The 25411-nt window shown below is 39.1% G+C and overlaps 1 protein-coding gene across 1 annotated transcript; it reads right to left on the reverse strand.

Annotated features, from left to right (window-relative positions):
* Window positions 1-211: 211 nt before the first annotated feature.
* On the reverse strand, window positions 212-25402 carry FANCF (FA complementation group F). Its single transcript, XM_080405372.1, has one exon. It carries the CDS (start codon window positions 8651-8653, stop codon window positions 7544-7546), a length of 1110 nt encoding a protein of 369 aa, XP_080261498.1. The 5' UTR covers window positions 8654-25402; the 3' UTR covers window positions 212-7543.
* Between the last annotated feature and the right edge of the window lie 9 nt (window positions 25403-25411).

Below are 25411 nucleotides of genomic sequence, written 5' to 3' on the forward strand. Positions count from 1 at the left end.
TACAGATTCATACCAATAACCAATATGATAAATTGTTGCTTCTTTACTTTTCATCTTTGTTTTTAATCCTTACTTTTCCCCATAACAGGCCATAGGACTTTTCTTGCTTGGTCCTACTTCTAGCCATGAAACTTGAGCTTGAAATAAGAAAGCATATTTTAGGAAAACACCAAGCGTCTGCAAATGATTGCAAGCAAGCACTGTAAACCACAACCGTTTCAAGCTTTCACTTCCTGCTGCCGCAACTTATCTGTGCTTTTTAGGTTAAATGATGGTTTGACATACCATCTGAAGGTGTAGGGGTTTTTTGTCAGTTTTTTAAATTTTGTTTCATGCAGTAACTTATTGTAAAAAACATTTAGAACTAGGAAAACTTATTTACTTGACTACTCCAGTAGTGGTAAGGAATACTAGTTTCACATTATAGAAATTATTTTCTGCACTATGGTCACCCTGGTGTTCCCTTAATGTATATTATCTTTCAGCCTTAACAGGTTTTTGTGCACATTTATGAGGAATAGAAGGGAAGGTGCTTGTTGCATCTGGGGGAAAGCAAATCTGTGATCAAAAAAGCAAAAAACCTAGGCAAATTGGAGGTGAATTCAGTGCTCAAACTAACCTGAAGCAAATAAACAAATGATGGGTCAGATAATTTCATTGGTAGAATCCACTAAAAAGCATCTTCTTACACAAGTGACTCACAAAAAGATCGAGACATAAATTAAATGATGACTTTTTCTTGCTTATCACTTCCAGTGCCTAAAGATCCCTGTGTAGCTGTTGAGGCCCTTAGTTTCAAGCAGGAAAAATGTTCCTCCAAGCCAACAAAAAATTCCAAGTCGGCAGAATGCTAAGCACATCTTCACAGGCACCATCAGCCCTTCTAGCATACAAAGACAGCTGCTTTGGTAGGACACAAACCCTGGTGGTGTTTCTGTAGGTGGAGAGACAACTCTGTCTTCTCAAACGTTTGGGCCAGACAAAGCAGCTGATTGTCACTCTTAATGCATTATTGTATTTAGCTTTCTTTACACCTTCTATTTTTACTATGTAACAGAAATTTAAGCTTGAAAAGATATACCATTTACAAGGCAAATTACAAAAAACATCAACTCAGCAACTTTCACCTCAACATCAAGAATGGTGAGGCTCTGAGTGACAACAGTACACATTTTTTTGTCATTAAAACAACTTAAAAGCCTTTTCCTCCAGGCATGGCGTCTTTTCCTAGCTGAAAGGACAAGCTTAGGCTACTGCAACATTAAGCAGCTGATGAATGACCTTCTTGTCACACTTGTTTTAGGGATTGATCATGTCCAATTAATTCCTAGAAGAAATCAATTGTTCTTACCTAGCTCATTTACATTAATAAGCAAATATTAATGACTTCACTGCCTCAAGGTATTGGAAATGCAGGTTGCATTTACATTTTGGCCTTATGGTATTTCTAGAAGATTCATTATCGCCTCCTATGAGAGCAGAACAAATAAACCCACACAACTTTCCCCAGATATTCAGCATTAAAATAAAGTATTTCTTGATACATTTAACTGACAATTGGATCATACAACAATTAGTCTTATATTGCTAGCTTATTATCATGGGTGTAACTTTTATCACACACAATAGAAAGCACAATCATTTTCGTCCATTGCTAACTTTATGTTGAGAGAAGCACTATGTACAGAAACTCAAGACCACAATTACAATTTCCTGTTCAGATAGTCATAAAGTCTAACACGCCATAAGAAGAACAGGGGTACAAATGTGCAGGTAAAAGCAGATCATATCATTTCATTCCTGGAAACGATCCTTAGGAAAACATTGAAACGGAATCTTTGTGGTGTGATTTAAAACTCACGATGACTGCCAAGAACTTAAATAACGCTTTATCAGATGCTGGGATTAGCCTCTTTGTGAGCTACGCACTATGAACAGCCCATGTCTGAGCATTCATCCTGGACTTTCTTCCCGGAGGGAGAAATATAATAGGAAGGAGCATTTTAAGCTGAAATTCAGAATTTGATTGCTACATTCTCTGTTCAGTGCATACTGCTATCATTTCTGGTAAAATGTCCTAGTTAAGGGTTACAGTAAATTGATCACATAATACTACAGGAATTTATCATGCAATAGGAAAGGAATTTAAGAGCTGAATACCTAATATTATTAATAAAACAGGTCTGTGGATAGAGACAGTTAGGGGATACAGTTTATATTATTACCTGATCCTACATGAAAATAAAAGGGCTGGTAAAGTCAGAATTGCAAGGACAAAATAAACTCTCAATGGGGTTTTTCAACTGGAAACTTCTGAGCGGGTAGCACAACAGTGGGTATTTACTCCCTGCATCTCTTCTGCTTCTAGAAATGGGCCACAAGCTTGGACTCCCCTTGGATCAGAAGTCCAAGCCCACCTGCGCAGACAGACTCTGCTGCCACCCTCTGTGGTATCTGAGAAGATTCAAAACACTAACAGTAAATAAAATGCCAACACCCTAAATAGAGATTTAGGGACAAAGATCACTAGCTTTTAAAAAACCGACGCAATGAAACACTATTAGGATATCAGTAAACATAGAAAGTTGTGTCAGTAACTCTAAGGTACAGGCACACAAGGACTTAAAGTGGTATTGGTACATGAATGAATTCAATATTGAAGTAGTAGCTACGTTAACCAGCTTAACATCTTTGGAGGCTACATTTGAGAAATGATGAAAAAGAATTCATGTTAACTATGTGTTTATCACTAGTCTAGTTCATTGTTACGGTCATCTTTTTCTCTGAGACATTTTAAAAAATATATAGGTAAGGGAGAGCAAACTCATAATTGTTTCCAGGTTGTCTGTCATCTCTTAATCTGAAATTCAGTACAGGCACATAACTGATTAATAGAGAATGATGTGTTTGGTCAAAATAACATTTTATCCCTCACGAGACAGATACAATAGTGGAAGCAAACAGCTTGTGAGAAGGATTTATATTAATTATTAACGGATAAAAGCTACATTTCCTGACCATACTTGTGATTATTCCAGTCTATTATATATCAGAGCAGATAGAATATTGTTCTTTTGCTCTCACCCCTGCAAGAGCAACCCTATTTAAATAAGCAGTTTCCTACTCTGTAACATACAGCTACATTTCTCATTCACTACCTTAATATTCTTGCCTGTTAAACCATTGATCCAAGTGGTCATTAGGGAACCCAGAGGCTGAGTGCTTTAGCAGAGCAGCCAACATCAAAAGCCTTTAGATTTATTTTCTTTTTAATCAGAACATTCAGAGCCAAAGCTGTCCCCAGCAGTAGCAAAGCCATTCAGTTTCGGTGAAGGGGAAATCTACCTTTTCTCCAAGGCCTTCATAAGGGAGCAGTTTTCTGCCTTTTCTCCTCACCATCTCCACTTGCTTTTTATTCATTTTTCTGTAACTCTTCCCAATTGAACTAAGTAAGCTTTTCAAGCAGGTGACTCCCATGCTACTGCTTTTTGCTGTACTCTGCATGGTGACGCTGTTGGGCCTTCACTGGCACTCTGCAATGGGTCATTCATCCAAATTATTCAAGAGAAATAGATTTTAGCTTCAAATCTTCAATTTTTCAAGGACAGCAGAACTAAAATTAACCATACAACTATAACTTTGCTTTCTAGATAAACAGTATCCGAAAATACTACTGCCATATGATCAAAATATTAGTCTGTCTTCATGACCTTAAATATTCTCTTACATGCGGGGGGGGATGGGGACAACACACACCCAACAAACCCCCAAAACTCATCATTGTCACTGAAGAAGATTAGATCCTTATTCACGTAGTTTCGGGGGTGGGGAGAAGAAACCTTGTGTGCAAAACAAGAATTCACTTAAATGCATTGTTAAATTTGAACATTTTGACTGGACATTCTGAATTTAACATGCGTTTTTTCAATCACAATCAGGCTCATGTATTCATCCGAGAGTACTCTGGTTATATTTTTTTTCCTAAATGAATAATTCATTCTACACTGTTTAACCTTATTCTACTATCTAGAACAGGGGCCCTCAAACTTTTTAAACGGGGGGCTGGCGTGCGGATGAAGTGGCAGAAAGTTATATCTGCGGCTGCTTGGTTTCCCCCCACAACCCCTGGCAGTGAGGTTCTGTAAATACCAGGGGCCATATCCAGCCTGCGGGCCGTAGTTTGAGGACCCCTGACCAAGATACATACTGCCAGTTACCAAAAGAACATGTTTTCTTCTAGACTGTGCTTAGTAGGGTTATTACAAAGTAAACGGACAGGTCACCAGAAAAATAATAAAAAAAGTATACAAGTATCCAGACACCTCCTAGTATGTCTATCACTTGTGGAGGCTTACTGTACCATTTGATGAAAGGTAAAATGTTTCCACTTATTACTTAAAAAAAATATCAATAGTAGCAAAATGTATCCATCTTAGCTATTTATTGGGCAAGTAAAATTTTCCCGATTCATTTCTCGACCCTTACCACCCTTCAAAAACAGGAACACTTTTTTTTTTACCATTGTTTTAAGAGAGAAAATAGTAGAGATCGGTTTCTCTCTATTAGTTAAAAAAAAAAAAAAAAAAAGAGAAGGCAGCAGTAGGGGAAGAGCCTGTAGTACTTCCCATGATAGCGGCGATTGTTTAGGTCAAGAGTCTGCAAATTTGGGCTACAGACTTCAGCATGCAAACACCAGCTGCAAATATAGCGGGAAGAGGTTACAGACATCACACTTCTTACTTTCCTGTTTATATTTTTATTAAAAAAGGAGTTCCAAAATTTTTTCATTAATCGTCATTTGCACAGCTACTTGGCAAACTTGACAAGCATGCTGAAATAATAGGGGATGTGGACTGGTGCATTTATTTCAATAGAAGCCATATGGATTTTGGAATTCGGTAATCATAGATCTGGCACCTCTTTATAATGTATTTGGGACAGATTAGAACATTTTTGTGAAATTGCTATAAGCAGGTGCTTCTGCCTCACAAAGGCTAAACTACCTTTTACTATTCGGGTTTCCTATGAAGAGGACAGAATTGGAAATCAAATATATATGGTCTGCACTGGCCTATGCCTTGCCTGCCCCTTCCAATTATTTCTTTCTTAATAAAGTCACACTGAAGGGCTTATTACTTCCTAGCTACTCTAGTAGAAGATTCTGCAGTTGCAGTTAGCAACTAAAAGGCGTAATAATTATTTGGAAAGACGACATCTGTCTTCAGCAACTGAATTTTATAAGAGAAAGCTTATCAAAAAGCAAGACTTGAAATAGTGCAAGCATAAACTCACTACAACCATCAGGTTTCTCCAAGAAATAGTTAAAAGTTGCTATGAGATTTAATTCATGGTCAACAAGCTGAGTACATTGGGAAACATATCTACCCTGACAAGCAAAACCAAAACTTGACTCTCATCGGCATTTGTCACAGACTCAGGTACAAGGGAACAGCAAGTTCTTAACTAGTTGAGTTCAATTATCCCTCACTATGAGAGGGAATGCCAGAAGCTTCTACCCAACTTGTCCCATTAGGTCTCCATGCAGAAGAAAAGAATACTGATAAAATCAGTTTTGTTACTATAACATGTGTAACACTACTTCAACATTTGATATTCATCCCTAACATATAGCTGTAGAGAAGGGAATGGCTTGCACTAGTATCTTTGGGTATATCATTCATCAGGAACCGCTGATAGCGGAAAGTATTCTAACAGACAAAAACCCTTATGCCTGTTAAAAGCGTTAAGAGCAAGCTCAAGTGGAGAGTTTCCATACCAAATGCCAAAACTACATAACGCAGGGAACTGTTGCTAGACAACATAAGTTCAAACCTCTTGCTTTATACTTCCAAGCAGTTTTAAACACTTAAGAGACAGTGTTCATATTCCTTTCGATACCACAGAAACACTGACCAAGTCCTGAGGTCCACTAACACAGTGCTGTCTTTTAAGACTGAACAGGACCGCAAGTTCCAGAAGGGGGGCCAATACCATTTAAAAAAAAGAGCAAGACAACTGCCACAGCTCTAGCTGTTGCTTTTATAATATGTTCATCTGCAGATCTTGACAACTTCACTGCTTCACTGACATGACGTAGCAAAGAATCCAAAGAAAACAGTCATATTTTTGATAGGAGATTAGCAGCATGTCCTTTTAACTATTTAAAGTGTGCTACCCTTGAGCATATCTTTTTTTACATGAGGGGGAAGAATAAGAACTTACATGTGTCTTTTACTGTTTCTATAAATGTTAGAGTAGGCATTCTTTCTTTTCCCAGATAAACACTATGCAACCCCTTGAACTACTCATTTCCCTTTCAGATTCACAAGATCTTTCCCCCTCCAGTTTTGTTGTGAAAAAATATCTGCCATAGTTGTATATGCTGGTTTATGCTGTAATACAAACTATTAATTACCTTCAATCCAGTTTATACTTTCTAATATCTTGTTCTTTTTTAAGCTTATAAGCAGAAACAAAGCACTTTAACTCTTCCTAAAGAGACTTCAGCAACAGAGGAAAGAGATGTCTCAAGTGATCTTGCAAGAACAGGGGCTACAGGAACTCTGATGGGTACTCCACACAAGAGATTAATGAAGACCTCTTTCTGTGGTATTCACACACATTTCTCCCATGTTCCTCAACTATTCTCTTATCACACTTAACTCTTAGAAATAATTGCTTACAGACTTAAATATACATGGACACGTTACCTCTGCATTACAATACTCATTTTAAATGACAGTGATAAGGTAAGACAGAAACTACCCTGATCAAGTGTTGTCCACAGAAACTGATGAAACAGAAAAGAATGAAGAAAAAAAAATTGTCATCTCTTAAAAAAGTTTGTTGCCCACTCACTTCTGCTCCACAAAAAAATAGAAATCATGTAACAGATCATCAAAAAGGGAAGAAAACCACACAGAACACCCCACCTTTTACTGCCATTTTCTTAGGAAATACTTGCATATCATATAGTAGAGCAACTAATAAAGCCTTCTAATTTTGGAACTTTTCAATAAACTTCCCAGCTGGCTTCATCTCACCTTCACTTAGACCCAGGGGGCAAGTCACATGCCAGAGCTATACAAGCACGGAAAGTGGCCACCAGAGCAGACAGCCCAATGAAGATAACCACGACTATATTAACTCTGTATTTAGGGTTTTCATGTTTGAAACTCCACCTTCCCTTCGAGCTTTTGGTTAGCCTCCCACAGTTAGACACTCCACTGTCATGACCATATCTGAACTATAATATATTCTAAAGAGAAAACTATTCTATATTTCAAACAGAAAGCATTTTCTTCATTTTATTAGGTGAGCAGAAAGTACTGAAGACATTTCCTGCAGTGACCAGAATTGAGAGCACAACTACAAGAAAGCACCAGGCCTCCCTGAGAGAATTCATGTGCAGTCAGAAACAGCAGTCACAACAGTACTTGGTTTTCAACCCAAAGTGAGGTATGATTTTCTTATCTTTCAAATCAAAGAGTTAAGCAAATTTGCTGGATTTCAGAAGTTTTCACATTGCTTTTGGATTCATGCGTCAGCGCTCTGCTTCTTTCCTCAGATATTCCTCTACTTCCATCAGTAAGTCAGTCCACACACTTAGGCCACAGACTTTAAAGTCTCCATCCTGTGCCTTCAGGAGTTTCAGAGCAGCTTGAGTCTGTTCCCTGAGTAGCACAGATCCCCGACAGAGGTACCCGAAGCGCTCCCTCAGCTCCTCCCAGGACAATCCAGCTTTGTCAAGACAACTTTTAACCCACCGTCCCTGCAAGGGGTCATAGAGCAAGAGGCTTCCCCAGGTGGTTAAGAGGTCCAAATAAGGTCTGCTTAACTGGGAATAGTGACCGGCAAGGGAAGCAAGAAGGGAGCCTGGGAGGAAACGGCAGAATGCAGAAAATCGCTCGAGATTCCCCAGCAGCCAGGAAAGCAGGGGCCCGGCAACACATTCACCTCCTGTTGCACTCGCCTGGTTTCCGTCTAGGCTGTTCCCATCCCGAACCCCGCCTCCGGCCTGCTCAGAGCTACTGCCCTGCCCCAGCAGCAGCAGCGCCGCCGCCACCACCCGGAAGGCCCGGGGCTGGGGAAGCTGCTCCAGGACACCTGAGAGCCAGCGTTGCAGCCCCTCGGCCTCGCTGGCCAGCACGATCTCCTGCTCCTCCTCCCGCAGCCGAACCAGAAGAAGCTGCGCCTCCGCTTGCAGCTGCGGCTCAGTCCTCTCCAGGGACCGCGGCGGGCCGCCGGGCAGCGCCAGCAGGCGGGAGGCGGCCTTCCGGCGGGCGAGGAGAGGCAGGCTGCGGGGGTCGGCGTCGGCCTCCGCACCCAGAGGCTGCAGCAGGCAGAGCAGCAGGCGGCGGCAGGCGGTGGGCGGCAGAGCGCGGTTCTCCAGCAGAGCCAGGCCCAGCAGCTGCGGGCAGCGTCCCAGCTGCGGGAAGCCGAGCAGAGAGCTCGGCTGACCCCGCCGCAGCCGCCGCCCAAGGGCCTCCCGGAGCCGAGGCCGGGTGAGGAAGCGATCGTGGAGATGCTGGAAATACCGGCCCCACTCAAGAGCCCTGTCCAGGATCTGGGCGTCCCAGTCCCGCACCAGCGCGGAGCGGGAAACAGCCAAGAGCGCGGGCAGCTGCTCCACCTGCGCTAGCACAGCCTCCATCGCGCGCGGCTCCAGCCTTGGCGCCACCGGTTTGAGCAGAACTGCCGCCTCTCGGCGGGAACCAGAGCCAATCCCGCGCCTGGGAGGGAGGGCCTCTGTAACTCTATTGGCTGAATCGGACGTCAAGCCGATGTACTAGTATCTTCCCTTAAAGGAGACTTTAACCGCCCTCCCGCATTTGTCTCGCATCTCTCAGAGAACGGCGGCAGAAACCGAGGCGAATCAAAGTTAAAAAGCAAGCGCGGTTACGAAGATAAAACAAACTGCAGGAAACCGCTAAGAGACTTGGAATAAGCCATAGAAAAACATCCCTAAATTCCCCTTCAAAAACAAAGTTCTTCAGGAGCAAATGTCCCATGCCTCACATTTGAGGGTATTTTCCTGTTTTCTGTGATACATCCATAAGCCATGGCCGAGCTCAGCTGAGCTGGCTTTCCAGCGCTGCCCGCAGCTCAGCACCCTACCAGGGCCAAACCCTGCCCAGCCCACACAGCTGGGCTCACTTCACTGGCCTGCCAGCTAAAGGCTTTGGCACTTGTTAGTGGTTCCTCAGGGTACCTGTCCTTCCATGCGTACCAGAGCTAGGCCTCTGACTGCCTGCAGAGGTAATGGCTAACACCTATGGCGTTAGCCCTCACAGCCATGGTTTCCTACATGGACATGGTAGAAACATGCCACAAGCACTGCTTTCTAGCGAGGGGACCCCTTCCCTCTTTCCCGCTTCTGACACCTGAAGAACAGTTTTACATGGCAGGCTGGGGCTATTAGGCACAGCTCACAGGACGCAGCCTACCTGTTGGAGCAGTTCTTCCTGGGTGCTTCCCTCATGTCCTCCACCTCGAGGGCTTCTTGGTGGGGAGGTGGGTTCTCTCCCTCCATCCTCATCCCCACAACAGACCCGCTACACTCAGCATTCCCTCATGGCGTGGAAGGGAGCAACAGACTCACAAAGCTCAGCATTCCTTCATGGCATGGAAGGGAGCAGGACGGCCTGGCATCTGGCACCTTCCACAGGAGCCCCCCACGTGCCCGCTCCTGAGGGGATGAGGCAGCGGTGGGAAAGCGGCGGGTGCTGGCACAGCCTCAGGAACTGCCGGGTGCTCCTCAGGGAGCTCAGGAGCCCTGTTGTATAATCCCAGCTTCTGAGCCTGCATGAAGGCAGCGGAGAGGCTCGGTGAGCATCTGGTGCTGCTGTCTGGGCCCAGAGCGGGGCTGCAGCAGTGCCGGGGGGCTGAGGGCAGTCGCCGGGGCTGGGTTGCACTGAGGGAGGCTGAGGGGAGGCGTTCCCACCTTACGCGTGCCGGGCAGGATGTGGCCCCGTGGCCCAGCTCTGGGGTCACGGTAGTGGGGGAACGACAAATCCCCCTGCCAGCCTGCCTATCAAATGCTTTGGTCAGGGCTTTCTGAAAGGCAAGAGCAACAACACCTGGCAGAGTAAATGAATTTTGACTGGAATTTTGCAGGAACCAGCAACAGAAACCAAAGTGTAACGCTGCAAGCTGCAAGACTATAAAGCAAACCATAACACTCTTAGGCAGAATGCGGGTTTTCTTCCACACATCTTGGTGCTGCAAATGGTTCCCCCTGTTTGTTATCTATATGAACTGCATTTCTGGGTGATGGAGTGTGCAACAGACTCCTGGTAGCAAATATTCTTCAGCTCAGATAATAAGGAACACAAGTCTTGGAGCCTCCGAGGTATACCTGACTTCAGACAAAGATGGCTGACAAGAAAGTGGCCCACAACATGCTTCTAGCGCTTTCTTTTCCACTAAGCAAAACTGAAGCAAGTCAACAGAGCCACTGAACCCATTAGAGTCCCCTGCCTTGCTAAGAACATGCTCAGACCTTGTCCCCTGGCTACAGTCCACTGCCCTAAAGGTAACTGCTAGCTGGCGGTGATGGGCTTCTTTAGTTCACATCATACTTAAAAAATAAAGCAAAAGAGAGAATGAAAAAATTCTAAGTAAGAGTTTAGATACTAGTCTCCCCTCTTCAAACCCTCTCCTGGACTGCCAGAGATGGCTGTTCAGGAAAGGTCTTTCTCAAGTTCTCTCAAGAAAACAGAGCTCTCATCTGAGTTCTTATCCTATTTTCTTGTTTCAGCCATCTATTAAAAAAACCCAGTGGGGTTATAGGTTTGATGTTCTAGATCACCTGTAGGTTAAAGGCCTAATACAGGAATTAGAGTGAAATTCTATGGCACTTTTGGTTGAAGTAGCTCATAACAATCCCTCAGTGTCTATGAATTGTATTTAAAGGTATCATTCTAAAACTGATGTTATTCTCCTGAAAAAAAAATAATCTTTTAAGCTTTCTGTCAACTATTTCTTAGGTAATAAATGTAATATTGGCCTCAGGTGGCTAGAGATTTGTTGCATCGTTAACAATGGCATTGCTTTTGTTATGAATAAATTCATACTTACCTATCATCTGCCTTGCCCATATATTCCAAAACATATTATAAACTAATACATTGAAGAGAAGATAAAACATGCGAACTTTTCAGTTACACACAGTTGAGTGCAACACTTTGGGGCATGTTACATAATGCTTTACTTCAAAGAAAAGTGACAGAAACCTGAAGTGGTTAGCATATGATTACATCCTTTGGCCCCTTGGTTAGGTTTAATACGGTATCTCTTCACTTAAGTACTGCGACATAAAGGACAAAAACAGTTCCAGTGAATTCCAGACCCACATTCTATTTTAATGAGTGATATTTTTGGAGGTGCATATGCTCCATGTCATAGAGATATTTCCCTTTACTTTAGAAAACTTTTCACAGGACATCTTTGACATAACTGGTCTTTTTCTTTATTGGGTAAAGTATAAATCCTGCGAATATCTCTGTATGTTTCAGTTGAAAGAAACCAAATAATCACATTTGGAGCAGCAGGAAACTAACAAAAACACGTTGTGAAAATCCAACCAGACTGGAAAAAGCACTGAGTAATATGGTATCTGGAATACTCTTGCATGGGAAGAGAGATGGTCTGTGTGTTCTAATGGGTCTCTGTAGAGCTAACTGAAAAAAGTAATTTCTGTTCTATGAAAAACTGAACATTTCAGCACTTTATTTTATGTCAAGTTATGGTGAATAGTCCAAATATCAGCATTTTTCATGAAGGCGGTACAATGTGACATCTCTGTAATAAAATAGCTTATGCAAACAGACATCTGTGTATTTCTAGGTATTGCAGCTGCATTGGGAAGTTTCTAGTCATGATGAAGATACGTATAATGAAAAATAGACCCCCATCTGAAGAATCAGCAGAGCTCTACATAAGAATGCATTTGAAGATGAATTCAAAGAACAAATGAAAAAAAAACAAGGTAGCACTGACACAGTAATGATTCATGTAATGAATTGTTATACTACATAGCCCTCAAAAATGGTAATTCTTTTTCCACACTCACCACTGAGGAGCCTCCCTTTCAGCTTTGAGTTTTGTGTTGGTATTTGGGAACCTGACCACTCTCAGAACATATTTCAGGATCTTTCATGGCAAGGCTGGAATCTATTTATCTGTTGATTGATCTGCTGGTGGTGGTGCCATATAGTAATCAAATTAAATTGAACTAATCTGGTTTCTTTCTCACAGCTGAATTATTTTAATGTAACTTTTAAATGCTAGTACTCTGTCTTTTCTCAACAGTCTTAGTTGTAGCCAAATCATTGCTTTAATAGCCCTAAGGTTTTCCCTACTGACAACAAAATTACTAAGTTTTGAAGTTTGCATTTTGTAGGTATTGTTTATGAACTCACGTTGTTTGTTGGTACTTGATATTGTTGTTGAGTTGTGTAGGCATTATTTTAAGTACCTATACAATGCTGAGGTGTACAGATAGTATCTGAGAAACATCTATGAGATACTGGGGAGATATTTAACAGGCAAGTACTGCAAGGCTGAGGCGGGGAGGTAGTTAATCTTAGGGAATGGGATGGGGGAAAGGAGTGGGTGTGTGCATGCATGCACACGCGTGTGTGCGCGCGCGTGAGCTTTCCTGCTCAACTTGGATTGCTTTTTAAAAAAAACACGTAAAAGTTTACTTCTAGGCCTTACATAAGCCTTTGGTTGTTTAATATCAATCTGTTTCTCTTATTAATAACTTGTAGTAGTCTCTCCTACTGTTTGAAGTTGTGTTTTTATGTGTATTTAATGGCACATAAGCTATGCAGTCTATTTTTTTCCTAATGAGAAATGGAATCCACAAAACTATCTTAAAAAAAATCATAAAGACTATGTGTGTCAGTGCATGAGGTTTCCTTCTATGGAAAATGGGGAAATATATTAAAGTAGTATTTTTCAAATGTTTTGAAGAATTGTCACTTCAGTTACACGTTTGTTACTAAAAAGTAATCTTTGTTTTGTGTGATATAAAAGCTAAGAAGAATGGGGCATAGTTTGTAGGACAGGCTAGAGCACAGATTTACAGTTGCAGCATGTTGGACTGTTGAAGCTCTTTGCTATATGCTTTTTGCAAGTAGCTATAATAGTTTGAATAGGAGTAACCAGTATTTCTTGTGTTGTGGGTTTTGGTTTTGGGTTGTTGTTTTTTTTCTCCAAAAGTCTATTTTTTTAATTTGTATTTTTAAAACGAGCTTTAAATTAAAGGTCTTTGGGAGTATTCATGTACCATTGTGTTGAGCTGTAGTATTTCTCCGCTACGGCTTTTGGTTGATAAGATACATGACAAAGAAAGTTGTTGAGCAAGTAAGAAAAGCATCTGTTAGATACAGAACCTGGGAATTCATTTCTACAGCTCTCTAAAAACAAGCCTACTTTTCAGTGAAGCACTGCAAAACTGTTTCACAAGCCCTGCATGTTGTATGAATTATTGCACTGTTTTATTTAAGCTGAGAAGTCAAGTAAAATATTCATATGAAGTTTTATGCAACTAGTGAGTTTCTTCACTCTCATTATGGAGCCAGTAAAATTCACCCTGGCAGGGAATGTCAGTTTTGAAGCAAAATTGGTCAAAGTAGCCAGAAGTCTGTATTCCATTGTTGTGTTTTCCTTCCTCTTAGAAGCCGTATTGGCTGTAACACAGTTAAACCATTTCTCCTGAACAGAAATTTGGAACTGTCTTTACTCAGTATAGCTAGCATTATAAAAGTCCAAAATGGTCTTTCCTTAGGTAGGAGGTGTTGCTTCAAATTACAAAAATGAATACCTTGACAGAGATGTGTGATCATCTTCTATATTCTGGCATCGTTGTTAAATGTAAGGAGGTTTGTTTATCTGCCTCAAATTGCATGCTAGGCACAAAGTTGCCCCCCTCATTATAGAGTGCGTTATGTATATTGAGGTCTGTGAACTTTTGGACCATTGTTGCAGATTTCCTTCCTATTTCTGCAACAAACCTTGTGGAAAAATGAGGCTATTAGCCAAGCCAGTACCTGGCAGACTACGTCACCCCTTCCATAAGTTCTGGTGAGGTGCTTTAGAATTTTTCAGCAATGTAATTTCTGATAGCTCAAAATTTAGCAAGGCTGTGGAGGGTTTTTAGTATGAGGTCAAACTGCATAATAAAGGTATTGAACCTACTTATTTGTACATCAGTGTGAGCCTCAGAGTGTACAAAAGGCATATCTGTCAGCAAGGGGATTTCCCTTGACACCTCTTCAAGGTATGCTTAAGTTAGGATAGCGTAGTAAGTCCTGCGCGTGCTGACTGTAGCGCACAAGTGTATTAATAGCAATGCCCGTTGTCATGAGTCAGACCTCTGATTTTCAGTAGCTGATGTCAATGATCAAGCAGCAGTTATATAATGCACTAGAGTGAAAACTGATTGAAAATCCATGTGTTGAAAGATTGCTATATATAATATCTGCCACTACTGAGATAACCTGAACCCCACTCCAATTTAGGAATTTTGCCTATGCCTGGCTATACCAAAACTGAACTTTCAGAGAACTGATATAAACAGACAGACTTTGCTGCCTAGCCTCATTTGTAATTTTGATGCTCTGAGTCAGGGCTATGCTAGCAAAGTTACTAAGCTAGGTTGTAGCTCTTCGGTATTCTAGACATACATGTACGTAAAACTGAGCAGCAAATCACACCACTTTTTACTAACTATGAATAGTCAATTAGAAGTGGAGTTATTACACACTTATGAAGCTCCCTCTCACCAGGTGAGCCATGTTAAATGATCCTATTTGCACTCTAAAATCAGTTGCAGTTGTTCAGTGTATATTACCTACAACTGGTTTTGCCTTAAGGTTGTTTAAGCTAATGCATTTTAGCTTATGTTTGCTTTGGGATAAGAGCATGCAGTCAGTTAATGTTGCCCAGCTGATGGACATGAAGGTATTAGTTGTGTGCTTTGATCACTTGCCATTGTTTGTGATACCTTTTGTGGAGGTTTCATTTGCTGTCTGTTGTGGCAGTGGGTTTGATAGATTGCAGCATATACTGATTAGAGTCTTTATCTACATGCCTTTTTCCAGGCTTGTTTTCTGTTGAGCCAAGAAAATTCCTAGTGACTTAAGTTAAGTGCTCCTATTATAGGATCAGGTGTACAAATTCAGCTTTCTAAGGCAGTACGAACGCATCCCTTCCTTTTCAGGGTACCTGTTAAGATGTCTCTTAAAGAGCTATCTGTTTTATAGAGTATCTTGTCAGAATCCTCTGAAAATAATATTCCATAAAGCTTGAATCATAAAACACTGGCTATGGCTAAAGGTTTGTAACTTTGACATATAATGCCGTGGTGCTTGTATCAAGTCAAGCATGCTAGGACTAAGCTTAGTCTATAGCATCATGTGTTTAGTGTTCAACAATAAAGTGTCTTTTACAAGTGCTGGGGTGGGGTAGAGGCAAATCTGTACATTTCAGAACAGCAACCCAAAAGTCTTTCCTACTCATAGATTCTGTGTGTTTCCATGACAGTTTAATTGCTGTCATTCACAAGAGTACAGGGAGGTCTTATAAACACACTTTCATGTTGGAATTGGTTATATTTTTCACTTACAAAGAAGATATATAAAACTCAATGCAATACGACTATGTATAGAGCTATTTATATGTATGTCTGGGTTCTAATAACTTAAGTTACTTGGATTTTTCACTTTCATTGCCCTAATATCCTGAGAACATCTTAAATTATCACATACACTAATATTGCTCCTTCATAGCTCTGTATATTGTCTTTACAAATAATACATGTCTGCATATACAGAGATAGCTACGTTATAACACACACATGCACATGCTGGATAGACATTTCTCTTTTTGAGCAATAAGGCTTTTAAGTATCTGTTGTTTCCATTTTCATGTCTCCAAAGCTTTTATGTGAATTCTTCCAGCACATTTCTCATTATTCGCTCAGCCTTTCCTCTGCTGAATGGCTGGGGCTTCCAGACATATAACCTGAAATGTCCTGGGAGAATGTACATAAAAACAATAAAGCCAAGGAAATGGAAACCACAGAATATATACATAAATTTTTTTCAGTCTTTGCTAAGAAGCTCACTGGTTAATATTTACAAAGGAATTCAATTTTCCATATTAACATCCTTTTTGCTGTGAAGCAAATGTGGGAGAGTGGGATGGTAAGAGTCATTACTTAAGTGAATGGTGGAGTTATAAGTTAATCTCATTAATGATTAAAATATTTTACTTTTCTCCATCCTAGTACATCAAGAAAAACATCCAATGGAAAAAAAAATCAGATAAATGGCTGAATCAAGCAAATGTTAATACACAACCTTAAAGGGATTTTTCTTCCTTTAAAAAAAAATAAATTAAGGTTTATTTTGCTTGTTTATTTATGTAAACACATGCAAAAACACTAGTTTGTTATCTACAGTCATAACATCCCCTGAAAGGAGATAATTAAAACTGCTATACCTGCTTATAGGATCCATAGCACAGTAAAATAATTTCAGTTTCTATTGAAGGCTGCTTGATAATCAGTTGTGTACCTGTCTCTGGGAAATGCCTCTGGCAGGTTTTGTTAGGACCTTCCTGACAGTAAGCTTCTCGTATCACAGAAACCACTACCGTAACTGTGATACTGTCCTGATATTGATAATTTCTGCAGAAGGGACAGGCCAAGTAAATGCAGACTTAATCTTTTTTCCTATCTCCATAGTTTCTAACTTAATGGTGTTCTTTAAGAAGTTTCCCCCACATTTTATAGAAAATACGGGTATTTAATTAGACAAATGGCCAGAAAACAAAATATTTTGATCTACTGTTGCAGTTTTCCACAGCAGTTGGGATTTGTGTATTTCGTATCAATTCCATGTTATTTTGGTTGTCTAACTTTGTTCATGGCCCAGTGCTGAACTATTTGTATAATGGCAAAGGTTGGAGAATTTGTGTATATCCAAAAGGCATCTCAATATGGGTAATATATGGATTAGAATATGCTATTTCATACCTGAACCTGAGATGTTGCCACTGGTTTTCTCAATAAGACAGGAAAATAGCAGTACTAAACCAATGAATTGTATTTGCAGAAAAGTATAGCACTTTTTTTTTAAAAAGCAACAGATATGAGATTCTAGCACAAAGGATATTTGCATAAATCTAAAAACCAGCAGGAAAAAAATTCTTTATAATTCATATGTTTGGATGGGATGAAGGTGATGGGTCAAGATGAATTCCTAGAATTAAGGCAAAAGTCTGAAAGGCAGATCTTCTTTAGTAAAGGTCCCTTTTCTTTTCTTTTTTTTTTTTTTTTTCTTTTTTTTTTTTTGGTAAGAAAAAGGTAATGAACACCCAGTATTAAACCTGGAAAAAATCAATTTCATATTAATTTTTTTTCAGCAAAACCACTGTTCTTAGCTGAAACCACCGCTGCAAGCATCCTCATATTTATTGATATTACAATAGTTACCCTTAGTTTGAGAGAAATACATTTGTAACTGCATCAAGGAATAATTATGCTCTAATGAATGTATTGGAGTTTTGTGCTCTGCATGGAGAAAATAACACTTGTGAAACAATGGAAATTTATTGTTTGTGTTTGTTTTTCTTTCTGTGAAATGCTGATTCTCACCAGCATTAGAAAATATGTGAAGATCTGTTAACTGATAACTTATGACCCTTGAGGTCTGGAGTTTGTTCCCTTGCTTTTTGTAGGAAGAGTTGGATCTAACAGTTCTTAGAAAAGGGACAATACAGATCAAATCTTCCACACAAAACTTGCCTATGATTGACTGTTCAAAAACACCTAAGGGAGTTAGGTGCCTTGCCACAATAGCAAGTCAATGGGAACCAGATGCCTAAGGGTCTTAAGAGCTCTCAAAAATCTGTGTATTTGCAGAGATGATTGTGTCCAAGTTAGGGATCCTCATCCATCTAGCAAAAGCATTCTGTGCATCTGGCAATAGTCATGATTGAAGGTTTACGCTGGAAACTTAACAGTTTATAATCTGGGTGTAACTTGCTTAAATACTGCAGTCCTAGTGGATAGCTGCTCTGAACTATAGTATAGAAATTGTTTATCCAAGAGAATAGTCCAGAGAATTTCCATGGGAGTAATCAGAGCCATTTTTTAAATCTTGAAATTAAATTTGCTTCTATTTTTTTTGATCTTTGCTATCAGTGATTTCACTACGAATGAGGGGTTAGAATTTTATACTGAATTAAGTTTCAAATAGAATGACTTGGGATAATTAAAGATGTTACTTTAGATAAAATCTGTATGGTTTGTATTTTTTTACTCAAGTGAATATTTTGGAATTAAATTATTTTAAAAATTAAAGAATGAAACATTTGTTTAAAAAAAATGTTGAGGAAGGGGAGTTTCTTTCACCCTGACAGGTTTTTACTCTAAGCGGAGAATTTCTTTGGGAGGTTTGACTTCAAGGGTCTTTCCAGCCTTCCATTGAAATATTTTGAACCTTCTCTTACTAGTTTGAATGGATGTTCACTGGTTTGAGCTGCTTTTCCCAGACTGGATCTATTCAAAGCACTTGGAAAAAAAGAAAGGATCTTGTGAGTCTCTGTCCTATTGACAAGATAGAGATACATGGCCTGGTTCAAAATTACCCTTTCTCTTGTTGGTGTGGGAAGAGCTGCAGGAGACAAAGAACTGGAAATGTAGTGGCTGCCTGGTAGGATGCAGTTGTTTCTCAAACAGTAGGCTTAACATAATGGGTCGATATCCAAATGGAAAATGTTTCTTTCTGCTTTTGCTTACATTATATTGTTTTCTTGTTTGTTTCTCTGAATATATAACTGTTTCTCGTAGCATTTAATTCTTCCTGGTTTCCAAGTCCTTTTCTTTTACATTTTTTGCAAAGTTTTCACATTGGCATGATTTCAGCATGTGTGTTTGTTTCATAGTAAACATGTAAAGTTCATAGTTATGCAGAGTGCATTGGCTCCAGGTTATTTGTCCTGCAAATAGGCACCTTTTACCAAACTTGCTACTATGGCTAATCCATCGCTATCTCAGGTAATCTGGATTAACTAGTTTAGTGGGAGGTACTGACTTAGATATTGGTCAAAAATCATGTTATTTCAAATGATGTTATTTCAAGAATTATGCTTTTTCAATTTTTTTTTTATTTTTACATGTCGTTTTAATTAGTAAATTGCAAACAGTGACTTTGGTCCCATTTTGAGTATTCCTCCAGTTACAATACTAGCAGACATAATAGTAGTTTAGTCCATCAGTTTTGGTCACAGATTGCCCATTACATTGGTCCCCAAAGTGATTCAGCATCCCAGTTCTTAACAGCTCACTGAATATTCCTGCTCAGTTGTAACTGGTCTGTATACGAATTACTGCCATGTTCAGCAAAATCCATGGAATTTTTCCAGATTGTTGGGGAGAATTTTGTTAAACTTTGCAAAACCAGGAGTTTTGTGAGATTTTATTTTATTTTTCAAGGAGACATATTTCAGACTTTTTTTTCCTAAAACGTACCCTTTGTGGGCCTGGCGTTCTTTGTACTTGCTCCACTTACACAGTAGTGTAAAACTCTTGGCTTAGTTAGTGTTTCTCCTGATTTCTGTCTTGTATAGCATTTCATGAAAAAGCAGCCAGTGAACTCTGTTTACTCACATGATGTGAAATATGACTATCTGTTCTACTTAGGCTACCATATTTATTATTAGGTTAATAATCTAAGTTTTATTACTAGAGTAATAAAATTTACAGTTACCCAAATAAAGTTATAATTTTTATCTACGTCCAGTAAGGCTTAGTGTATGCTACAGCAGCAGATGTGTATCACCAGTTACGCCTTGGTACATCACTACGTATTTTTGTTTACTTTTTTTTTTTCCTACAAAGCAAAATTTCACATGCATAACTACTGGAAATAATAAGTTCCTTATGATGGATTTAGACCCTAACTCTGGCATATATTAAAACTGAAATATTTCATATTACTGTCTTTCTCATCTTGTTTTTTGTTGAATGAAGCCTGAGGGCCGCAGATAGACAGTACAGTATTTGGTAGCAAATTCCATATAAAATTACTAGCATCCAAATATCTTGTGCTATCATGTTATTCAGTTAACTGATCTGAATATTCAGTCTTAGTTCCTTGGCCTACTTTGTTCCTAATTCTTCTCACTTATCAGGCTTATGATATTTTGCAAAAGAATTTTTTCAGATTTGTTGAATTATTTCTTAATTTCACTGTTCTGTGGGCTCTTGTGACTTGTGACAGATGAGGAAAAAGCAGCATACTAAATTAAAGATCACAGAAAATTATTTTTAATACTGGAATTCTGACTTTGCTTTTATAGCAAGCATGGCTATAATGTTCACAAGGTTAAAAAACTAGCTTTCTATCTATAGCTTTCTCTCTTCATTATTGGTTTTGGGCATCTGGTTTCAAGGTTGGTCTGAAATTTGATCTTACTCAAATTCTCTCAGTGCCTTTCAGCAACATATGTCATTAACGAAGGGAGCTGGGTCTCACCATTGTTTGCAATTTAGCCTATGACAGGCAGCAGGAAAGCAGAACAGTTTTGGCCAGCCCCAATCAGCAAAACATGCCCAAGGCATAGTCTATAGCATAAACAGAGGTATGTCAGGCTTCTCCCTAGAAGGAAACCAATGGTGTACACTTGGCAATGATGCTTTGTTTTTATTCTGAACAAGAAACCTGTTGGACAAAATCAACTCCTTATTTTGACATTGGTATGGTTAACAGCAAGGATAAAGAATCATTCCCAATGAAGAAGGAAGATAAACGAAAAGGATGATCTGTGGGTTGCAGGTGTTGAAGAAACATTTACACAAAATAATCACTTCCTAAATAAAAAATATACAGAACTACAGAAGCATTTTTTAGTCTGAAAAAAACATACTAAAAAAATACTTTGTCTTTTGCCAGCAATTAGATATTACTTTATCGTGTTTCAGATTGTAATGCTATGAACTGGGAAGATTCTTCTGAAGGAAACTGCCATTCCACAACATGCCTTTGCATGAAGAATTATGTCACAGAGACGATTCTGGAATTGAGCAACTTCTTCACAGCAAGAAGAATGCTTGCAAAAGAGGTAATACATTAAAGTAATATTTATCATTTCTGTTGACTCCTCAGTCTGTGACATCAAAATGTTTAATAGCTGCCTCTTACTTCACAACCCTCATGAGATACACTTAATAATCATCTTATGTATTGGAAGTCTGAAGCATCTAGAAGATTAAGTAACTTTCCCAAGATCACACACAGATTTCTTGTTTTGTTATGACAGCAAGTGATAACCAGAGCCAAGAATATTCCCAAAACACCTTACTTCCCCTCTCTAATAGCATATTACCAGATATGTGGTTTGCAGGATAAGGAAGAAGGAAAGAGAGAGAAGGGAAATATATGCAGGACTGTTCTATAAATTGAATTAATAAACCAAGCCCATCTTTATATAGTTCTCGCTGCCCACTAACGTCAGACTACTTTACAAGACAAAGTTTTTATGAATATGCCTATTCTACAGATGGGAAAACTGAAATAAAAAGTGATTCGACAAAACTCATGTGACAGATAAATTTGCAGGGCTGGGAAAAGGAATGGAGTCTCCCAGCCCCCTCGAGACAGGAATAACTTATAGTCATTAAATGTGCTGGCATTCATCCTGTTTCATTTGGCAGTGTAATACAGTGCGAAGGGAATGGTGTTCTTTCCATTAGGAATGCTTCGATGATGCCACTTTAGTAGAAGAATGAAAAGGAATGCTGGACTTGAAGCATTCCCTAAGGTGTAAGACTGACTGTTTGAACTGAGCAGTTGGAGAAAGAAACCCAGGAAAACAGCAATAGAAATAGTATCTCAACTATACCTTCAGAAGAAAATTAATTTGTAAAGTCAGTGGAGGGTAAGGTTGATGCATAAATGCTGAAGAGTGGTGTCAGAAACACCAGGACAGAGGCTGGGAGCAATGTGAGGGTAGTGTGGAAAGAAAACTAAACTCACAGAAATGCAAATGAACACCTAGTTTTTCCTGTAAGGACCCATCCGTGTCACTTCCATTATGTTGCTGGCCAGGCAGTGAAGCTCTTGAATTTCATTGTTACAAAGGCAGGTTTATTACAAGTTACTTGTTTTGTAAACGTGTGTCACTTCAAATGGTGTAGAATTAATTATCTGCCATTTTTTACTACATGGACAGAGAACGTGAGAAAAGAAGTGAACTTGTGAGACAGCCAAAGAATCTGCTGCTTTATGGAGTTTTCATATGGAAACAGGGTCCTAAATTGCCATGCAGAAGTTGTTCCAGTGACTAGGCTGGAGTAGCTCTATGAAATGGCTATATTTTCAGTAGGTAGCCAGTAGGGAAGTAAGAAGACATATTTGTCTTCCAGAGGCCTGTACAGAGATACCTCTGTATGTTTCAAACCAGACTTGCTTCTGATTTGAGCTTAGCATTTCCATTTAGGTGTATCAGATCGTTAGCTAGCCTTTTGAAATACATTTTTCCCCATTCAGTAAAATATAGTGATAATGTCTTTAAGAAGTATGGACCGGGGTAGTGTGGGAAAGTATTGGTGCGGATATGATGAGCTTATGAAGACTTGGAGAGGGGTCCATAGGGCTGTTAAGAAAAGATTCAAAGCTATATGTATCTACAGTTCTCTCACATTTGGAATCACTGCTGATAATTTAGTTCTTATAAACTAGGTACAAAAACCACCTCATCTGATTTCATTAACATTAAAAGGAATTTTACTGTAGGTAATATTAGGGACAGAATTGGGCCTTGGTTTATGCTAAATAGGAAGTCAACAAAATATTTTCATACAAAGGCCAATAACAAAGGCAATAAGTTAATAGGAAGGGAAATTCAAACGAAGAATATTAAGGATTTTAAGAGAAACCTAGGTATGTGTCAGGAGAAGGACTGCATTGAAAGACAAAAAGAGGGAAGGCAGGATGGTTTTGACCAGCCAACGTGGTCAGATGTCACTACACTGTTAGAACATTTTCTTGTTTAAAAGGATTTTTCAGTTCTTGAATAATGAGTTGGTCTGCTCGTATTCATGGTCTGGAAAATTTGTGACTTGTGAGAAACTGTGACGTGTACATCTGGACTGCTTGTAAATTGCCTCCCAAAGCCAGTGTTCATCTGTTTATTCCTATGAAAATTAGTTTGTGTATTTGAGTCAGCTGCTACAAGAAGCTGATAAAATGATTCCAGAACACTTGTGATACAAGAAGACAATGTTGCTGTGGTAGGTATTGGCCTCCTTAGATACTCTTTTTCTCATTGCTGTTTTTGTGCCTTTGGTACTTACAATCTGATGCTTCTATGTGACCTTAGCACCTTATTTTAGTGACTTTTCCATCCCAAGTAGAAACCAACCACAAAATCTGGCTTTCTTGTAAAATATAAGGAACAGAGATCAAATGAGCATTTCCCCATCACTTCATTTACCTGTGGGCTAGTTCTGATAGGAATTTGAGTTGGTTTCAGTCACTATATTGTCTCCTGAGTCACTTCCAATTGCTACGTTGTCTGGTAGGGATGACAGTGCAGTATGAGCTGTAGTTGGACAACTTTTCAGTTCTGTATGTGAGTTGCTTTCACTTCAAGGAAGGTGTTAGGAGGCCTGTATAATCTATCTAGTCATTTAAATGATCTCTATCCATTTAGTATCTGAGATCCTTGTATTTAAGAAGGAAAAAATAATAACAGTCTGTCTTGTTAATGTTTAACTCGCTGGTTTAGAGACAGATCATTGCACTTTAGTTGTCAGACACAACATAGACTCTGGCCTGGTAATCACTGTGTTAACCCCAGTGGTTTTTTGGCACATCAACTGCATGCTCTGTACCCATGAATAAACTATTATGGCACTTGGCTGAAAACCAGCTTTCTATATAAATGTGAATTGTGATGTCTTCATGACAGTGGTGCATATTCCATAATGTATGTTGCAGTGATGCACGTATTATACACCTGTAGCTTTTGAGCAGTTTATATATGCTGGTCGTATGTCACAGTATGTCAATTCAAGTATGTGCACTCCATGATGACAGAAAACTGTCTGTTATTGGGTCAAATTTCATTGAGGTGTTTTCCTTAACACTGGTGAATATTATTCTGAAAGATTAGAAGCAGGTGTGTTGTAGTAAATATGATGCAGAGGAGACAGTAAACTTGATTTTAGGCTTACAATGACCAAAACTTGTTCTTACATTACAGCAGTCAGTTGCGCATTTAAGATTTAAAAAACAAAACAAAACAAAACAATGAAAATTGTAATTAAGTCACGTATAATAAATAGAAAGTACATCTCTTGCAGAGTAAGTTTGTGAGATGGAAGAATAGAACATACTATATTTATGGAGAAGGAATTTTTTTGCAGTTTATTCGTAGACCTTTAAAATGAATATTCTACCACAGGTTTGAAGAAAGTTCAATTGATTACAAAGTCTGTGTGTGTTGAACTGAATTATCAGAGGATTAAATTAACTTACAGCATGCCTTATTTTCATGATAATTAAAATGAAAAATCATGTGTAACTGAATTAATGTTAAGTTTTACCTATTCATGTTTTCTCCACATGTTCTTCAAATTGCCAAATACTAAATACATTTTAAGTAGGACTTGCATATTATATTCCAACAGTTTTAGAAAAAAATGTAAAATTAAAAGGTACCTGGTACCAATTAGTACAATATATTTCAGTGAGTTGCACAAGGAGATATTTATTGATCACAGGCCAGCAAGGTTACTGACTACTCTGCCTTTTTTAAAAGTCTTTTTTTTTTTTTTTTTTTTTTTTTTTGCCAAGCACTATAACATTGGGACAATGCTCGGTCGTTTATGAAACATTCTGTGCTCATTGTGGCTGCTCATACTCTAGCAAGCTGACTCAAGTATTGGCAGTTTTGAATCACCTCTGACTCCACATCTTTTGAATTTTAATTTCTGTGGTATATAATGAAAGAAAGAACAGAGTAAATATATTTCTGTCTTCCAGATCTGTGTGAATTTCAGTTAAATAGTTTAATTGTTCAGTCCCTTTAGCAGCAAAAAGCAAGAAATCAACAGGTATTACATTCTCTACTCAATATACATTTTATTCATAGTTTCTGCTACTCACCCCAGTTGCTGTCTCCCATCCATGTCTTCTTAGCTGACCAAGGCATGTCCTGTTTAATGGCTGTATGTGCTTTAAGAGTTCATACAGAATTGGGATGCCGATCATAAATTACATAGTAATCATTATATTTGACTGACATTACACTGGTCAGTTAGGACACTAAGTACATAATGAAGAAGGAGTATTTGGGAAATTTGCAAGGTCACTAGGAAAGCGTGATCATA

Source organism: Falco punctatus (assembly GCF_963210335.1).
Source record: "Falco punctatus genome assembly, chromosome: 10".
Taxonomy (NCBI): Eukaryota; Metazoa; Chordata; class Aves; order Falconiformes; family Falconidae; genus Falco; species Falco punctatus.

What these genes read in the sequence shown, in the direction of transcription:
- FANCF (XM_080405372.1), bottom strand. Translation starts at nt 8,653, where the DNA reads ATGGAGGCTGTGCTAGCGCAGGTGGAGCAGCTGCCCGCGCTCTTGGCT.